The 20,557-nt window shown below is 37.5% G+C and overlaps 1 protein-coding gene across 2 annotated transcripts; it reads left to right on the forward strand.

Moving 5' to 3' along the window:
- The first annotated feature begins 25 nt into the window (after positions 1-25).
- ppcdc (phosphopantothenoylcysteine decarboxylase) lies at positions 26-10,868 on the forward strand. Of its 2 annotated transcripts, XM_036584709.1 has the most exons (6): positions 26-475; positions 2,557-2,652; positions 2,730-2,858; positions 4,501-4,669; positions 5,858-5,936; positions 9,816-10,868. In XM_036584709.1, the coding sequence occupies exons 1-5, from the start codon at positions 332-334 to the stop codon at positions 5,929-5,931; spliced, it is 612 nt and encodes a 203-aa protein (XP_036440602.1). In that variant the 5' UTR covers positions 26-331; the 3' UTR covers positions 5,932-5,936; positions 9,816-10,868. The 2 variants fall into 2 exon arrangements, with proteins under 2 accessions (XP_036440602.1, XP_036440601.1); XM_036584708.1 differs by lacking the exon at positions 9,816-10,868 and having other exon boundaries at positions 27-475; positions 5,858-6,307.
- Positions 10,869-20,557: the final 9,689 nt, after the last annotated feature.

A 20,557-nucleotide genomic window follows, 5' to 3' on the forward strand; every position in this document is an offset into this window, starting at 1 on the left:
TTTAAGGCTTCTTGGGGCCAGTAGGAGCGCTGTTACAATTTCACAGCACATAATCACACAGTAGTGTTGACGGAAATGAAATGTAGTAATCATAGTTTTCCAGAGGTCGACTAAGTATAAGAAACTGACATTTTAACTTCGTGTTTGTAAAAATGCCGGTGTATGTATTTAAGGTTTAACAGCGCTGCCCGTCCCGGGTGACTTCACTAACATGTCAGTCGCGTGTGTGAGATGATGAGAAGACTCTGGTGTGAGAACAGAAGTCAGTCCTGCAGTGACATTACTTCAAACATAAAGCCGTCTGTTGACTCGACCGGCTCAGGCTGCTGCGATGCAGCGCTGCTCTGACCCCCCGAGCGCGGTAGCGGATCTGAGCTGCAGCGGGTTGAAGTACCGCGTTCTGGTCGGAGTCACCGGTAGCGTCGCAGCGCTTAAAGTGCCTTTACTGGTGTCGCAGCTGCTTGAAATCCCAGAGGTGAGTGTCAGAAAGTGTGTTAGTTTAAACTTAACCACTTTACGTTCAGTCGCACTGCGGCACTTTGAATAAACGAATTAATAACTTTGCATTTTTAATCACCACGAACATAACAACCTCAGCTTGTGTATGCCGGGTTGCCAGATTGCTGCTGTAGTTTCCAGTAAGAAAATGTTAAAAAAAACATTTGATGAAAAAACGCCCAATATTACCATAAATAGTACCACAGTTAACTGATCGCAATAAAAGCGTCCGAGTTCGTTATCCGCTCATGATTTGGCCTCCTGTCGCTAGATGGCGCTGTCAGTCTTTCATGTATATATATATATATATATATATATATATATATATATATATATATATATATATATATATATATATGTATATGTATGTGTATATATGTATGTGTATATATATATGTATATATATGTATATATATATATGTATGTGTATATATATATATGTATGTATGTATATATATATGTATATATGTATGTGTGTAAGTATATAAAACCTGTTTACCTTTAAGGCTCTGCTGAACAGATCACGGGCCGTTACAATTTCCAAAACTGCTGTGTACAAAAGTGAACTGGATAATTTAGTACGGAACACTCTTCCATTACATCAATAATAAACTGTGTATGTCTGTAATAATTTTACCTGTATTACTGAGTAATTCCGTTTATTATTATTACGTATGTTATATATTTTTTAAAAACCCGCTAAAATAATGACAAACCAGCCCAATTCTGTCCACCCGCCAAAACACCTTTTCCCCTTCCGCAAAATACAACTAAAATCCGACGAATTTGGCGGGAAACCGCCCAATCTGGCAACACTGTGTGTATGACTGGATTGCCCACTAGAGGGCACTGCACGCCTAGAATAGCAAGTGATGTATCTCTAATCTCGTTGATGTGGTGAATAGCCTGGATTGGCAAGAAAGCGGCCTGTTATACAAAACAGTGTAACTTAAAGCGTCAAATTACTGGGGATTTATGGCAGCCACAGATTTGGTAGCCTTTAAAAATGTGATTAATGAGAAGGAAAGATGCACTTAGAACGTTTTGTTGTGATGTCTTCTGGATGCAAAGACAAATGTAAATCTGCCAGCACCCAGACTCAGGTTTGAACTGAATTCAATTTAATTAATGAATTCATCCCAAAATGAAAATTAATTGCAGACAGCATGCAATACCTCACTGTAAAGCTGGAATATTAATATTTTGTTAGATCACAGGAATTTCTACAGGAATCTTATTAGAATGATGGGGTAAATTCAGACAATTACTAAAATGTGCTGTAGGGTGGACAAAGGTTAGAAAAGATACTGTAGCTACTATATAGAACCATCTACAGCACATTCTCCATCAATCTAAAGAACTCTTTCACTATGCAAAGAACCCTTTAATCATGCAAAGGGTTCCTTGAGTGCACATAGTTCTTTATAAAACCATTTTCTTTACTAAAGAACCCTTAAAGAGCCATCTTTTTTAGGAGTGTATGTAAAACCATATCATGCTTAAGTGTTGTTTTGCATGGTGAAATGGTTCTTCAGATGGAAAACGTGTTGTACATGGTTCTATATAGAAACTGTTTGATGGTTCTATGTAGCACCAAAAAGGGTTCTGTTATTGTTATGATGTCAAGTTTGTAGCAACAGAAGAACCCTTTTTGGTGCTATATAGAACTATTTTCAAAAAGGTTCTATTTAGAACCGTAAACAACACATTCTCCACCAATGTGAAGAATCCTTTCACCATGCAAAGAGCCAGTTAGGCATGAAATGGTTTTATATAGAATTCATGGTTCTAAATAGAACCATGACCTTCTATCCCTTGAAGAACCATCTTTTTGTGTGTACAAGAGGCAAATATATTTTTGATTATTATGGAATTACTGTAGAATAATGTAGAAAACCTGTTTTTTTTTAAAAAATGTTTTTTTATATTATTACTATAGATCTTTGTATGGAAATGAAGTAGTATCTCTATATATGTTTCATATGCCTCTTTTATCTTATATTATAGCAATTACATGTGGTTACTCTTAGACACTGATAAAATGTTCCTTTTCCATAGATTGATGTACGTGTAGTTACCACAGACAGAGCCACCCATTTTTACAACATTGCTGCTGTTCCTGTCCGCGTCTACACAGACGCAGATGAGTGGGAGGTGAGTAGCATCAGTTGTGCGCAGATAGACTGCTCAGAGTCATAAGGAGACTACCATGTGAGTTGCATGTGTTGTAGATGTGGAGAACGCGCTCAGACCCTGTGCTACACATCGAGCTGAGACGATGGGCCAACCTGCTAGTCATAGCTCCACTGGATGCCAACACTCTTGGCAAGATAGCCAGCGGTATCTGTGACAACCTCCTGGTGAGAGATTTATATAATCATACATATACAGTCGTATGCAAACATTGGTCAATTTACATGTTATGTTGATTTAAGTGAACACATTCTGTACAGTGAACAAATGTCATTGTGTATTTTTCTTCAAATTTAAATGAACAATTTCAGTTTTTTTATTTAAGTTTTAACATATTGGAGTAGATGAAACATACAGTATAAAATAACTTTGGCACAGGTCACATTTTATTTTTAAATGATTTTAAATTTAGCAAATAAACAGTAATTGTGCTCTAAAGTGTGCAGAAGTGTTCTCTGTAGAGGTTGTGTTAACTTATTTCCACTCACAAAATCAAGAAAGCATGTAATCTGACTGGGGGCGCCCAAATTATGTATTTGGCTGTGTATTCAGAAACCACATCAAATAAAAAGTTCCACTTTTGACTCATCTGCACATGGAGTACTGCTTCATGGTTACGTCATTATGGTTTGGCACACCTAGCAATGAGCAGTGATCTTTTCATTTGTTAGCAATGTTACTGCCTGTGTAATGATCAACTTCAACTCTTTGGCCAATGGTAAAGTTATTTAAAGCTATTCTGACTTGATCCATATCAGACCTAAAGCGGTTCCCAAAAAAGTCATAGCATGACTTTATGATCTTAAACTCTTTCTATTCATACAACAATCCTTTTAGCAACAATCCTGTACAGCCTGTGGAAAAGGGCTCTAATTGTTTACTTACAAATCATCCCAATCATCCCCTCGTTTGGCTGTGTTCACTATAGGGGCAACTGTTGTTTCACCCACATTGATTGTATATTGCATGTTAAAGACCTTCCCCAGCGCACCAAATCTTGCCTTTTCTGTTTACCACAATGGCCTGCAAAAGGACAAAACTCAAAATGTGTAGAATTAAACAGTCAAAAACCTTCTTGTGGTTATGGAAAAGTCTTTTTTTTTGTAATCAATTTTTGTTTTATTTGTTTCCTGTTAATCAAGCAGCATTTTATCACAACATTACAGAACTGCAGGAAATAAAAAAAGCAACTCCCTTACCCCTCCCATCCCTCCCCATCCCACTGGTCCATCCATCCCTATTTCCTGTACATACTTTATACTATTTACTAAGTAAGATTTAGTGCAAAGGATGACATTTCAAAAATAAAATGAAAAAGAGTGAAAAAAGAATGTTAGCTTACAAGATGTACCTCATAGCCTTTGTTCCAATCTTTTTGTCACATCACAACAAATCTGTTTCCATGTCTCAAGAGTAGATGTTTTAACTTTATTAATCCTAGCTGTGGCCAATTCTAACATAACTATGTCATGCAGTTGAAATAGCCAATGTCGTACACTTAGATTATGTGGGTGAAGCCACCTCTGTGCAATATTTTTTTTAGCCGATGTTAAACCAGCGAGCCACATCTTCCTTTGTTTGCCTGTTAAGTTTAAATTGGAGTCATCATTTAGCAATAATACAGCTGGACCCACAGGAATTTCTCGTCCAACCAGGGCAGATAATATGGTAGTAACCTTTATCCAGAAGTCATTAACATCCCCACATTCCCACACCATGTGCAAAAAAGTTCCCATTGGTTGTTGTGGAGTTATGGAAATGTCTTTAATGCATCGATAACTATTCCAATGGGTTGTTTTTGCCTGGCAGACATGTGTGGTACGAGCCTGGGACACAAGCCGTCCTCTGCTGTTCTGTCCTGCTATGAACACAGCCATGTGGCAGCAGCCAATAACTGCCCAGCAAGTGGCCACCCTTCAAGGCTTTGGATATGTAGAGATCCCCTGCATTGCTAAAAAACTGGTCTGTGGAGATGAAGGTAAAACAAAAGCCACTGACATAGTATACTTGCTTGGTATATTATTGATAAACCTTGATATAAAACATAGTGATCTGCTTCAAATTATAATAATTCTAATAACTGTACACTTTAGTACTGAGGAGATTCTGACTGAAAATGTATCAGTCGTTTCTGGCTGGTACTGGTCTGACAAGTATTTTGTGAAAGTAAGAGGTCTAACATACTATGTCAAAATCTCAAGAAAACACGTAATTATTTCATACTACTAAGTCAAAATCCTAAGAACGTAAGTCATTATTTTGAAATCATTAAAATTCAAAGAACATATTTTTTTCAAGATAAGACAAAACTTTGAAGTGATTGTTTTGACACAAGTCAGTATTTCAACATAAGTCAAAATGTCAAGGAAATAAAGCATTACTTCAATATAATAACTGAAAATATTGAGAAAATGTCATTATTTTATAGAACATAAGTCAATATTTACAAGTAATAAGTTAAAATGAAGACAAAAGCAATTAATTCGAGATTAAAAGTCAAAATTTAGACAGCCTGCTTCAAGAAACAGAGATGACATATTTTTTCTCCCCCTCAGCAGAAACAGCTTACACAATCTGCATAACTTGCAGAAAGAAAGTTTCTGCAGAAGGAGAAAGCACTTCCAGTTTATTCTGCTTTCTACATAAATACCTCCATTTGCTGCAATTTATGTGTACATTCTTATAGTCTGAACAATAACCAAAAGTAGTGCTGGTGATAATTTCATATTTATTTATATTATTGTATTATTTTAGTTTTAGAAGTGTAGGAGTTTCAATAAAAAAATCTGTCAACATAAGCATGAGCAATGATTTCAGTGTGTATTAATGTTTTCTTTACAGTATCGAAAACCATGATAATTTTGGTTACTGGTATCATTAAGGGGAAATTTTCATATCGCCCCATGTGTACTCCAGCATATGTAAATATGTCAGTAGGAAATTACTGGAGAGGGGCTTTCCCATCCATGCACTTAACATTCCTGTGGAAAATGAAATACTTTGTCCATTGAACTGGTATCACACTGTTGTAATGTTGTAGGACTCATCCAAGTTGTGTGATGAAGTGACTCTTTTGTCAGGAGCTACAGAGATAAGCATGTTCTCTCTGTTGACTTTTCTTGGTTCAGTTCAGTCACCTGACACTAAAGCTTCTGTCTGTTTACAGGTAAAGGTGCAATGGCCGAAGTGTCGACTATTGTAGAGACAATCCAGCAGTACCTTCCCAAGCCAGCTGTCTAATCACGGTGTGAGCAGAGGAAAGAAAAAGTCAGAACATTGCAACGAGCACCAGGCTACATTCGGTCTATTTAAATTATTTCTGTGAAAGTTTTTATAATTTAATAAATCATTTATGTGATTTGTCCTTGCTTTATAGCTTCTCAGTTGATACCTGAATGCAAGTAGTTTTCCCAGATTAAGCGTACTAAAAATTACAAAATAAATCACATTTTATGCATGAAAAATGTTTCCACTGTTCAAGTACAGATTGAGGGTTCCTTTGTGCACTTTTTTTAGGTTTATGGAGGAGAAAAAAATTAGAAATCAGCTACTTTACCCATTGCTGACACAGGCATGTCACACAGATTGTAGAATCTCCATAAAGAAACAAAAAGCATTGCTAATGGAATGAGATGTTCTGGAGCAGCTGCTCCTGAGTCTAAGGTGACAATGCCCAATGCCAAGAGCCATCTAGAGGGTTACAAAGCCATCTAGCATTGGGAGCATTGGGGAGCAGTGGAACTGTGTTCTCTTGAGTGATGGAGCTCCATCCAATACCTTTGGAATGAGCTGGAGTGATCCAGAAGTGATCAAGCTTCCCAGAAGAGTAGAGGCTGTTACTGCAGCAAAGGGGGGACAAACTCTCTTCTGTTAATCATCTTAATGGATGAGCAGGAATCTGCAAGCTTTTGGACATGCTATGTATGAATAGCTCATTCAGAATTTAACAAGAAGAAAGTTTTGTTTTTGTAAGATCTCCTTTATAAAAACATCAGGATAGTAATTATGCTTCCCCATAATTGCATCAACGAAGGTTAGCTTATAGGTTTCAGGTCTGACTTGTCTGACTTGTCCACATTTCTAAATATATATCATACTGTGCAAAAGTCAAAGAGCACCCTTTCATTTATCTAATTTCCTCTCAAAACTATCATTAAATACAAGTTATTCATTCTTTAGATATTTCAGTGTTTAGTGTCTCCATGCTTTACCTTTATTACAGCTGCCATTCTTTTCTAAAATCTGCAGGGATATTTCTCCACACCTCCAAAGTTCAGTCTTAGAAGTTGGTTACAATCTCCTTCTCACAATCCAAGTAATCACAATCAGATTTAGACTCATCGATCCCTAAAACCTCACTCCACATCTCAGATGTCCAGTTTCAGACTTCTAGTGTATTTCCTTTTTTCAGTAATAGCTTCTTGAAAGCTACTCATCCTCCCAGGCCCATAACATTGAGTTGTCTTCTCACAGTGGAAGGATGGACAGAAACACCTGTAGAATTTTTCAGATCTGAAACAACAGTGGAGCTTGATTTTCTCCTCTCAATGATGAAAACTTTAAGTACTATTCATCTGATAGTGGCAGTTTTGGTGGTCTAGCTGGTCTTGGACTGTTGTTAGGAGTCTCATTTTCTCTATATCTTATAATATTTTTTGAGCTCCTGTTTTTGGAAACTTTTGCTTTTGCCACATATTTTCCTTTGACGTTCCCCATATGCAAGTCGTTTCATATCGCCTTAGAAGTATCTTCTTTAGCCATTCTAGACGCACATGAGAGAAACTCACAAGCTGTAACTGGTTGGGTTTAAGATTGTAATGATGATGGAGTTAAAGTGGCAGTATGTTGCACAAAACACCGTACCAATTAAATACTGATTTGAAGCTATACATTTGAGACGTGTGTAATTTTCTCTTAAATGTATGTTTTCAGATTTTTTTGTGAAACTGAAAATTGAATAATATTATGACTGGAAATTATATGAACAAAAGGGTGACTGACTTTTGCACAGTATTGTACGTTAAGGCTGTACAGGGCACGCTGATTTTGTGAATGCCTGTTTTCTAGAATACACATTGTTACTGAACTGTGGTAATGACTGTGGTCAAGTATCACCTCCTTAGTCTTGTGCCAGTAAAGTCTTTTGACAATAGAGCGGAGAACTTTCTGAATGCACTTTCTGAAATTTCTGTTGAAAATCAGCCAAAACATGTCCCTTTTATGAATATCAGATGACATACAACAGTGTCCTGTTTGCTCAGAGTGAGCAGCTCCCAGAGTCAAGATCCCGCAGCTGATCTTACACCAACTGTCAAGCTGATAACAGTTATACTTTTGCCTCTGCAGGCCACTTACATTAATTTGTAAAGCTTGAAAAGAGATGACACACGATGGAAAAGATACTTATCACCTTATCTGGCTGGACTGGAGGACAATTGGCATCATTGTCATTCAGAGAGCTGCATCTGCCCCCCCCCCATGTTCAAACAGCCAGAGAGTGACTTCTGTAACAAAGCACCACAAAGAAGTCAGATAATGTAGGCTTGACAAAGCCACATCTTCTCTTCTTAGTCATCTTGCTGTTGTTTCGCAAAATATTGTAGAACTTTCAAGCTAGAACTATAAAACTTTGCCGAAATCTTCATTTTATATTTATAGTCTGCACACTTCACACCTGTGGGGCTTGAGAGATTTTGCACTTTCAGTAAACTTCCATTGATTTCAATGTTGGAAGAGTGCTCTAATTACAGCTGGATAAAACTAAATTCATTTGTTTGCAGAGGCTCCCAGGTGTTAATCAGATATACCAGATTTGGGAAGTACCTGGTTAAATTTCTATGTACTCATGTCAAATTGATGGATTTCCTGAGTATTTTTGAATAGTAACACTTCTGCTCAAGTGTATTTGTGAGGAAAGGAATCTACTTTTACTTGTACTTTTTATTCTGAAAAAATAGTGCTTTGAATTTGCATGATTGTGTATAGGACAGGAATAAGATGCATTAATAAACTCATTTGCGACTGGTCACATCTCTGACTTTGGTGCTTTAGCAAAAGAGAAGAACAGAGCCAAGAAAGAACAGAACAAACTTCAGCTCCTGTGCTGATAGATTCTAGATGTGCTAAAAAGGTCCACTGCCGTTCTGTAAGTTACTTAATACGTAAAATACTTAAAAAGTACTTTTAACACAACTTGAATAATTGTTTCACTCTAGGATTATAGGTTTAGGTTACTCTACACATTAATGCCTAAGGCCACTTTTTCTTGTACACTGAGTAACAGTATATGTAACGTTTTAGCTCATATCTGTTACTTGTTTAACAGTGCCCAGAGATCTCAACTTCAACTCATGAACTGCTTTGCATAACGCAGCATTAAAGCTAAGGCCAACTTTGCATGCGGCTTTTTTTCACGCCCAATAGTCCTCACACCTCCCCTCACTGTCATGCTTTGACTTTTCACTCTGCAGAGCACATATTTAAGACTGTTGCACTGTTACAGTTTGTGAGCAAGAATTTTAACTGGAAAAATTAAAGCTCTCTTCTTGTGTTGGAGCAGAAGATTTAAAAGTGAAAAAATGCTGTACAGTAAAAACTTATAGTTGTCCAACAAACAGAAATACTAGAGTACTTAAGCCCATACCATCATGTTTTATATGCACTACAGACAAATACTCAAACAGCTGTTAATGTCACATTTGCTCCACAACTGACATGAAATCTGTAAAAGAAAAGACAAGGGCTTATAAAAAGGACCAGGAATAAGATATACAGTCATGTGAAGAAGTACGTACACCCCATGAAAAGTTCAGACGTTTTCAACATATTTGGGGTCTTCATTTAAACAGTGTTGATAGATAAAGGTGATATAATTTAATAAATGACACTTAGAATTAACATTTTTGTCATCTTTTATATAGTTGACCTAAACTTTAATGCAATTTTCTTAGGTGAAAAAGTAAGTACACCCAGACATAAATCACTACTACAAGTGTGACAAATTGAAATTAGGTGCTCTCGATCAGGTGCTAATGATTAGAACACCATTAGAGAATATCTTGGAGGAACTTGTCTTACTTAAACCTCTGAAACCTACTCTAATTTGCTTTTTGTCTCTTACCTAGACCAAAAGAGCACTCTGGGGCCTCCAGGAAGAAGGTTGTAAATGACTATGAGTCTGGAAAGGGTTTAAGAAGATATCTGAAATGTTGGAAATCATTCCAGATCTGGAAGATCATCTAAAAGTGGAGAAGATTTAAAACCACTGACAACCTGTCTAGGCCAGGCCTCCCCATCAAATTTAACCTGAGAGCAGACCATAAGATGCTAAAAGAAGTCTCTAAGAACCCCAAACTTTCATCACAGGATCTGTAGGTTGCTCTTGCCACTATTGATGTAAAAGTGCATGCAAAAAGACCCTCATGGGAAGTGCACCAGGAGAAAGCCTTTGCTGCTTAAAAAGAATAATGGAGCAGGACTAAAGTTTGCTACTTAATATCTAGGCAAGAACCAGGACAGAATTTCATTAGAAGAACCTCATACTAATTGTAAAGTGACAGAAATATTTAATTAAACATTCCTGATTAATAATCAATAAACTAAATGTTATCTTACTTGAGCATTTGGAAATCTCCTGAAAAAAGGTAACCTTGGGAAGCAGGCTATAGACTGCATGCATTTGGGCATATCACCTCTAAAGGGGATGAACTCAATGAACCCTTGAACTCACTAAAACGAAACTGTACAAAGTGTAGCTACTAATTAGGGCTGAAAGGAAGGGAATTGTTGGATGACAGTATAAACTATAGCTGAGGTAAAAACTAATTAAAGGGGAATTTTGTTAGATGACAGTATAAATTGTAGCTGAAGTAAACTCCTGAACTTGGGTGAAGTTGCTATGTAAGATGACCTTGTGAGGATGAAACAACCAGGTCATAATGGTTTTAAAAAAATGACATCATGTGCGTTTGGTTTTAAGGGTTGCCAAAAAGAGTGCAGGGTTTGGATATAATGGGGACTAAGATGATATAGAATTGTGTAAAAAGGGGTGAGGTGATTACTTCACCACCCCAAAAAGGATATAAAAAAGGGATGCTTCGTGATGACATTTGCATTGTGTCCGGGAACCACCTTGCCACTTAAAGCTCAATAAAGAGAAGGCCTTTTCCTTCCTTCTACAAGAACTCAGCGTCTGAAGTCTTTTTATTCTTTTTGTTCCTTTTTATCCTTTTTTAATTTTGTTGATATTCCTTTTGTTCCTTTAATTCTTTTAAAGAAATTAGACTACAGATAGTTATTAGGGCAATAGTATAAGAATTTATTAGAGATACTCATATATGTCTAGACCCTGGGCAGAAGAGACAGCTCTTGGTCTCGACAAAATCATGGTTGTAGAAATATTATGGTTTAGGGCTGCTTTGCTGCTGCAGAGCTCTGCCAACTTACAACCACAGAATCCATTATGAATTCTCTTTCATACCAGGAGAATGCTTGAAGAGAATGTGAGAACATCTGTAAAAAGGTGAAGCCGAAGAAGTGGACCTACCAACAGGATAATGATCCTAAACATACAAGTAAATCCACCAAGGAACGGCTTAACAGGAAGAAGTGGAGGGTTATGAAATGGCCAAGTCAAAGCTTAGATCTGAATCCCATTGACATGATGTGGGGGAATTTGAAAAGGGCTGTGCATGCAAAAAAAACCCTGAAACATTGTATAGTTGAAAGAATTCTACATGCAGAAATGGGCAAAAAAATTTCCACATACATAGGTCAGAAACTGGTAGACAGTTACAGGAAACACCTACACAAAGTTGTTTCTGCCAAAGGGGTAGTTACCAGCTACTGAAACCGGGGGTGTACTTACTTTTTCAACAGATAAAAATGACATCTCAGTGTTTTTTTTTTAGATGAATAATTGTAAAGTCAAATTTGAATTGTTCTGTTGCATATTGTTCATGTGTACACACTGTTTAACTGAAGATCAAGTACTGATATGTCCACATGTTTAATTAAAAAAAAGAATTTCATGGGATGTACTTACTTCTGCACACGACAGTAGATCAGCTTTATTTTAGTTTTCCCTACCTCTGAGTTTCCAATTAAAGTATCTGTAGGATGTGCAGAAGGCAGGTCAGAAGACATTCCATTAAACAACCCAAGAGAGTATTCTTCCCTAACTGTGAACAGGGAACATTTTGTATTTCACATATTTTACAATCAGCACAATAGAGGGTCACACAAGCATCTAATTTAATAGCCTATAGGTCACAAGTTTCAGATCAATGAACTTAAATTTTATCTGTGCAATCCTAAAACACTAACCTTGTTACATAAGCATGTTATCGGGTGCTGTATGGCAAAAGTTAGCAAACAGTTCATTTAAAAATCCAGTTTGAGTGACACATGTCTGCCAAAATCAGCTTTAAGTTATAATATAAAATAGTACACATTTGCTTTAGTATATCCATGTATGCAGCGTATTACTAGCTTACCTTATGAAAACAAGCACCCAGACTGGCTTTAATAAACTTCAAAAGCTTAATATTTGATGCACCAGTGTTTAAACCGATTGGTAACATTATTCAAATGGCATCTTTCCACTTGTGAAGTAAACAGAGCAGATTTCATGCTAATCTGCTGCATTTTAACAGGGCAAATTTCACGCCGATCTGAACATCATTTATCAATCACAGGATCTTCACAAGATCTGAATTACTGAAACTCCTTTCTTAGAAAGGGTTGGAATAAGATACACAATGTGTCTGCACAATACTGACATAGCACTCTAATTATGCTAAAATCCCCAAAAGGAAAATATAGCACTGTTCTAAAAATGTTTTGTCTGTATGTTTTCGTGGTACTGTGATAAGCTGGAAATACTTAATGTGGAGAGAAGTTACACTGAACCAGGTCCTCCACCCCACAGTGTTGTCCTTTATATGAATTGAGTGCTATGTGTTGCATTCCACAGGGTTATAAAAAATATATCTGCTGGCCCATTTGTGACCACTGAAAAAGCCTTCAGTTCCCTTGAGATAAGACCACTGAAAGAAAAGAAAACACCTCTGTGTAGTGTTTTTTGTGTATCTGAATATCCTTTATATAGCACAGGTTGCTGGTAGCCTAGTGTTAGGAGCCGTAAGCCAGCAACTAAAAGGCCATGGGTTCAAATCCCATAATTGACTAGGTCACCTGGTTATAGCGTAGTGTGCAGTGTGCTGCTCCCAGACTGGGCAGAGTTGACACTGGGCAATGACACATTTCCCTTGTAGGTTCAGTAAAGTACATGACAAGTGATTAGGCTTCTAGGGCTGTATTACAGAAACGTATTAACTCTTAAATCTTATCTGTTTAGTCACCCTGACAACTTCAGTCAGCACTGAATTTAGAACAGAAGCTATTATAGAACAACAGCTTTTGGGTTCATATCCAGAAAGCAGAGGACTCCGTTTCCTGATCTGCTTTTTTTTTCTGCCTACGGCAGATCCGCGTTACAATCACCTCCGCTTAGCGGATTCGGCCCGGCTCCAATACAGTTCGATTGACAAGTTGGTTCTCTGTGACGTCTGCACCGATTCACAGCCGCATTTTGCACGGAGGGAGACGTTACATTTGAAATTTGAACTTCGGTTTAACCGTCACCCACTCCTAACGGTTGTCGGTCGTCTTTGGTGAGTTCTAATGGTAATTTTATTTATTTATATGTAACATTTAGAAATCTGTATGACCAGTCGTGCCTAAAACACGTGTATTTCTTGTTTTTAAACCTATCGTTAACATTGAAGGACATCTCCGACATTCAATTTTGAGGTAAGCCTAGGCTAGCAAACCTAGCTAGCTACCTAACGTTATATCCCAGCCTGTTTGGAAGTCAACGTTAGCTAGCTAAAGTTAGTAGCCGAACTTTTAGTTACTGTTTTTAGGTTGATAACCAGTTACTAGTCCAGAATCCAGATCCGTGCTGGATTTGTTCTTTTGTGCAAGTGAACCCCGGACCAGATCTGTTTTATGGATCCTATTTTTTAATGATAGATCCAGCCCAGATCCATGTTGGATACATTTTGCTATCTGGGTAATCTTATCCTAACTCCAGATAAGAAAACAGTTAACCAGACAGAAACAGCCTAACCAGACAGAATTTCCTAAATACTGTCCTAACTTTAAGACAGACAGCATAGTTCACTGTAACTAGCATAATGACGCTACATTTATCTACACTGAAACACTGCTTTGACTTATGAGTGTTTTTAATAGCGTTTCAAAAAATCCCAGACACTGCAGACACGATCTCCACCGTCGACTCTTATTACGGCGGCACTCTGATAAACATTGCAAAGTGCTGTCACAATATTTTTAACTTGAAGTTTATCACGCTTTAGTTTTGTTTGACCTTTTTACATCAGTAACGGTAGTTAGCTGTCTAGCTAACTTGATTATTTTAATTACATATTTATGTTTCAGCTGGGCATGTATGGTCGGTTGTTAGGTAACAGACATGACAGTTGATTGTTAACTTTAAGATTTCCTAACTTGAGATAAGATGAAGAAGAGTTAAGATTCCTAAATTAAGATAAGCTTTGCTTTTGCAATACGAATTTGTGAAAAATCTTGATCGGTCACATCTCAAGACAAAAAAATAGCAGGTTTCTGTAATACGCTTTACATACTCTGTAATACGCTTTTCATACTCAGTGGACCCAAAAAATATTGTAGCATTCACTGCTATTAAAAGAGACACAGCTTTCGCACAATTTATGGTGCTTTAATTTCCAGCTCATATTGGCCACAGCTGTGCCGTACATAAACTGTGTTCTCTTCTCTAACAGCTTGTTCACTACCCAGCTCATGTCTCCTCATCCCTCACTATCACACAAGGGCAGCTCCTTAGCAAAATTAACCCATACTGAAGAAGGCACAACCTAAAATGTAACATGTAAATATTTCTTGAACATGCTACAGTATTAAGACATTTGTGCCAAAATTTAACTGTATTATGTTCATTGTGTTAGGAAACAAGATGTCCAATTAAGTGCCATTTATTTTAAACAGACCATTTCAAGACCTCAGTCGTTTGAGCAGTTCCTTTGCAGACGTCTGCAGGTTTGGACCCACAGTGCCTTTGTACACTTCTGAATTAATAATCCCATCGATGAACACAATCTCACCGACACCTCTGGAAGAAATACAGCCCCAGAGTACTCTTAGTACAGTATGACTGGAATCCTTCTCTAGGCTTTCTCCACACAAAGAATCTACCATCAGTTTGATTTTTGTACTAAAAGTGCTTTTCTGTTAAACAAATATAATTTTGTTAAACATTTTATCAAGGAAACTAAAGCACTTCAGTAAAGTAAAATTTCCAAATGTTTTTTGGGGCCCTCAAACGACGAGCAATTTTCATCCAAGGTCATTCAAAGCCCTAAATAATCTCATTGCAAGACCAGATAAGCAGCAGATGACATATTGCTGTGCTTTTCCTTTTTCATGCTTGAAAGGAAGTGTATCTCAGATACCAGCAGGCTTTTGGTTCCGCTTCTTTCTCGCTTACTTGATCAAACGTGTGAGCGATGTCAAAGTCAAAGATATTAGCCTCAGTGGCAGCTTAATCTGAGTAGCCAGGCCTGTGCCAGACATTTAGCAAATCATGATATAGTCATAAATGTTCTTTGGCTGTTTAGCACATTCTTCGCACAAAGTGTGAAGGACAGTCAAGTGGATTGTAGTTTTGCCATTAATTGTTGATCTGACTTCCAAGGAAAGTATTTGCCTCCGCTGTTTCCTTTCACCTCCCATTAGACCAAATCTGTCCCACCTCATTTGTTTAGCAAAGCAACCGAGGTGTTATCATGAGATGGTGTGCGTGCTGCCTTGTGTATGGTCCCTCTGTCTGAGGCTGTGACTTGTTCTCTTGCCATTGGCTGCTGAACCACAGTTTCAAAAAACAGACACCCAAGCAGGGAGGGAAACATTAATCAGGCAGAGGCAGTGACATCATACCACTGAACAGAGTGCGGAGGAGGTTCCTGCCTCGCTTTTTCTTTTTTTTAGTAGATTTCAACCACAGATGGGGAGCAGAAAGTCATCTGGGCAAGCTGAGGTTTCCTGGCATGCACTATGGACAGGAGGGCGAGGAACTTTGCTAGTTGCCAAACTGAGTAAGCCCAAACCTAAGAATTACATGAATGTGTTGACTTGAGCACCATAGATTGCACCTTGATAATAATGGCAATATAAAATGACTAATAAAACCAGAGCATGTGACAGTCTTAAGTACATCTTATCACCAGAATCCTCATTTGATGTTTATAGAGATGAAAACAATGTAGTTGCCCCCCAACAGACTGTTGACTGTTTAGGTGTCACTATGGTTGGGTAAACACTTCTGATATTTCCTCCTGTTGTCCGTTGTGGTGAGGGGAGACCCACTGAGCTGCTCCTCCAGGTACATTAGAGGCAGCAGAGACCTGGCTGATGTAACTTTATACCTGAGTGAACTCATAGCAGGCATTGGCACTGACGCCTGTACAGCCAATCAAGGTTTCATCAGCCAGCGCTGCACCAGTCTACTGGGATAGAGCTCACAGTCACCACAAGCAAGCACCTCTGATTTTATCATGCACCTGCTGTGAGATGCCAAAAACCGTCAAAAATCCAGCAGAACGTACAGTACAACAAGTTTTTTCAACAGGGTTTCACTGAAATACATTCTTACAAACACTCCCTCCAGGAATTTGGCATCACAAATTCACACAAATTCGTCCTACCCTCACAATATATGCAAGAGCTCACAATTTTCATCACCACATTATTCCCAACACTGAAATAAGTTAGATACGTTTGAGAGCACTTCTTTTCCTCATCTTATCATTTTGTATAGTAGTAATTTCATTACATCATTTCAATAAAAAAATAAATGTTTTCCTTTTAAAAAGTACGAATTTTTAAATATTTTAAACTTGTGAGTCTGAATATCTATAAGTTCTCTTTCCTTAGTGGTACACTTTATTTTTTTGTTTCTCCCTTGATTTTATCAGGACCCAAGTTTCTTCAAAAGAAATTGGAAGAAATATATCAGGCTCATAATCATCAAAGTACATATCTATAGTCATGTTGCAAATGTCCACACCCACTCGCAAAATAATAATAATAAAAAACTAATAAGTGCAAATCTTGCTGCAAATATTGAGAAAAGCTGCTCCAAATGTTAGAGAACTAAAACTGGTTCTCCTATGGCATCACTCCATCTTGAAAAGAAATAACATTAATACCAAAGAATGTAAAAACATACTCTAAAAACAGCTTCTTTACCAATATTCACAAGTAATAAGCCTACCATCGGTGTTGTACTTGACACATGCACACATATTGGGGCAAGTTATATTCTATTAACTGAAAATCACGCAGCTACCCACTTTATACTCATTTTGTTATGGGGATGTGGCAAATTGTTTGCTCAGTTCATAAGACGCCAGTAGCAGAGAGGAACAGTGTGAACTGAATAAAAACTTTTTCCCATGTGCCTTATCAATATGTATTTTAATATATGTTACTGAATATATTTAGGACAGTGTTTTCAGTATTCAGCCATCATTACTTTAAGTGTTTAGCCTAACTCTGAATATCACCATACTTGAGGATAACCTGTGAACAGAATTTTTTTTCTTGTAAGATCGAATTTCTACTATTAGTTTGACTTTGTCAGGAAAGACTGTAGATGTTGAGGTGTCTTCCTTTGACAACCAGTGCACTCTGCACTCTTCCATTATTAGATACTCTTTATATTTCCATATTACTCAGTTCATTTCTATACTTACCAGACAAAAAACTCCAGTGCCAAACATTGCAAGAGCTACATCCACAAGTGTCACTCAGCAGCTAGGTAACACAACCAAAGGTAAAACATGGGGACAATGTCGTAGTATTGTTATTAGTCAAGTACATTGTGTGGAGGTAAAATAAATGACTCTAGGCCTACATTTTTTGGACTGTTAAGAGTCGAACAAGACTGACTGACATGGAAGCATAACAAACTTAGCAATAAAGTCCGCCTATCAGGAGGAAAGAATGGGGAAGCAGGATATTATGATATTGATTCTGAGAAATGAGCTGATGCCCTCCCCTAACTGCTTTTGGTAACTGTGCCAAGAAAATGAATTCTTTTGAAAGTATTATTTTTTCCTCTGCCTCAGGCAAACTCTACAAGGCTAAGTTAGAATGTGAAACTGATCACAGCTTCCTGTGTGCTCCCAACTATGAACGTTATGTTTTTAACCATACTTCCTCATTTTTGATGATCTGGCATTCTAGATGTTGAGCTAAATGTATGCCTTTGACAGAGTATGCAAACTATAATTACACACATAACATAATTTTCATACTCATGGTATCTGATAGAGGATGATAAGATACAAAAAGGAAAGGAGTGGGGGAGGCGGGGGGTTAAATGCGTACATGTTTTGGAGATATTATAGTCGCATACTTGTTGCCAGGCCTACATAAATGAGGAATGTAAAAACCTTGTGCAGTTCTACTAAAATGCTTCAATTGGGTCATATTTCTAGGGCCTTGGAAAATTGCATTCTTCAGTTTGCTTCTTTATTGTTCATTATGTGATATGGTCCTTAACATGGTATGGTTTAAATGTAGAGTCTTTTTTGTGAGGGTCTTGTGTTGGCGTGTGTTGATTGGCTGTAATGTTCTGATGCCATGGCAACACATAATATAAGAAGCCCTGTGGCAGTCTGCAGGGAGATGATTCTCCAAAACCGAGCTTCTGAGCAAAGATCAAAACCCCAGAGAGCATGGGGGAGGTCTTAAGGAGGCCACCAGCTTGTCTAGACTATACAGCCATAATCTCAAAGGATGGACAATTAGGTACTGCTAACAGATGCACTTCCACCAGCATGATGCAATGACTGTCAAAAAAAGAAAACATATACTAACCTGCCATTATACGTTTCACCTGGTTTAATATAGCACAACATGTTATTGATAACGTAACAAGAACATGTGAAGAGAACACGATTGGGAGTGATTAATCTGTCATATATTTAGTACATTTTGTGCCCACAAATGACTGCTTTAATCTTTAACTATGTAAGTAGGCAAACACAAGAAAGCCTTTTGACAACAACAGAGTTCACCCAATGACGTTGCATTTTGTTGCTGTGGCTGCTGCTGTTGTTCTTAATAAGCTGGAGCCGGTAGTGATAAAAAGCTTGACATAAACTAATAAGCCATATGCATGGAGAAAGTACACACCAATAAAACCTCTAATTAAGCTTGATTTATGGGCAAACAACAATCCTGAATTTCATAAGAGAGGAGTAATCTTTTCAGTTTGGCAAAAAAACATTGTGGGAAACTCCATGTATGGACTGGGAATAACTGCATTGCACCAGACTCTGCTAATGAATGACCTAGTTCTGGCCCTGTCTACCAGTTATGGTCAACCATTAACTAAAGCAGGATGACAGTGTCTGATAAACAAAAGGGCTGCTGGAATACCTAGCCTGTCAGTGTCATCTGCTTTTTGTCAAAACACCTGCACAGATTTCAAATACACTTGAGCAAAAAATTTAATTTGTAAGTTAGTCATTAAGTGTAGTCTCTAAACGCTGAAACTAGCCTAAAAGTAGTTAAATGCAAATAAGTAGAATGTTTGTCACTGGTTTACATGCTACTGCTTCCTTTATCCTTATTTTATTTATATTTTGCATACATGTAGTACTCTCTCCTGTAAGTTGGCCCAGGCAAATAACCCACCTTTTAAATCATTTGAATTTCCTAATGGAGATCCTTTATTTCTCTGTAACACCTTAGTGAACCAAGCTGCCTTGCATGAGACATCTTGTGAAATGTTTGTAAATTTGTAGACCTGCAAAGAAAAGTTCTCTTTGTCCGTAAACGGTTTCCTCAACAAAATAATTCCGGACTGTTGCTGTTTGGCAATTTCCTGGACATATGGGTTATTGCCCAAACCTAGCACATGGCGAACAAAAAGTGAAGGTAAATGTTGCTGGGAAATGATGAGTTCATACAGTTATGGTTTAAGGCAAAGTCTCTGAAAGAATGAACTCAAAAAAGAAAACATCACCACTGCAAGCACTACCTGCTTTAATCATTTAATCATGTCTGGCCAGGTTTAAAATCCATCATGAATTCCCTGCTTACAAAGAAAACATACACTGCCTAGTGTCGTAATGTTTTTTTATTATGTCAGTGTGATTTTACTTCTACTACTTCTGGCAGCTCTTTTATCAGGTAGGCTGTTGCTACTGCCCTTTTGTTTGTCTCATACACATACTGTATTTTGTTGTACTTAATATTTTTGCAGTGTGTCGATGCTGTACTGTTAATTTTTCATTGCACCCTGATATTAGTAAGGTTTTCCGTTCTCTGTACATGGTCTAGATGCGCAATAATAAAATGTATTGCCTGTTTGCATTCTGAGCTCATCTCATTGTGTTTCAGAGTAGGACATCCTTCTAAAATATGCTTTAAAGATTATCTTAGTTTCAATTTATTAACATTCAAGATTATTTACAATCAAGGATACTAATACAGATATTATTGCACATTCTCGCTCCTCTAGAATGCTGCTTTACAATGTACCAAAGATGAGTTCAGAATTGGGCAGAACAGCTTTCTCTTATTTTGTGCTTTGGTCCAGGAATAACCTTCAGAACATGCTACAGCTTAATGATTTTGACTCTCTGAGTGAAAAAAAACTGTGTAACTGAAGAGTGCAATTGCTATTCCTAATCTGGATTTTGTGTTTTGTATTACATATCTGTTGTTCTTTGTCTGTTTTGAACACGTTCTACTTAAATTGTCCCATGTCTGTTTTGTTAATCTCTTGGAA

This window comes from Colossoma macropomum, unplaced genomic scaffold (genome assembly GCF_904425465.1).
Source record: "Colossoma macropomum unplaced genomic scaffold, Colossoma_macropomum, whole genome shotgun sequence".
In the NCBI taxonomy this organism is placed as follows: Eukaryota; Metazoa; Chordata; class Actinopteri; order Characiformes; family Serrasalmidae; genus Colossoma; species Colossoma macropomum.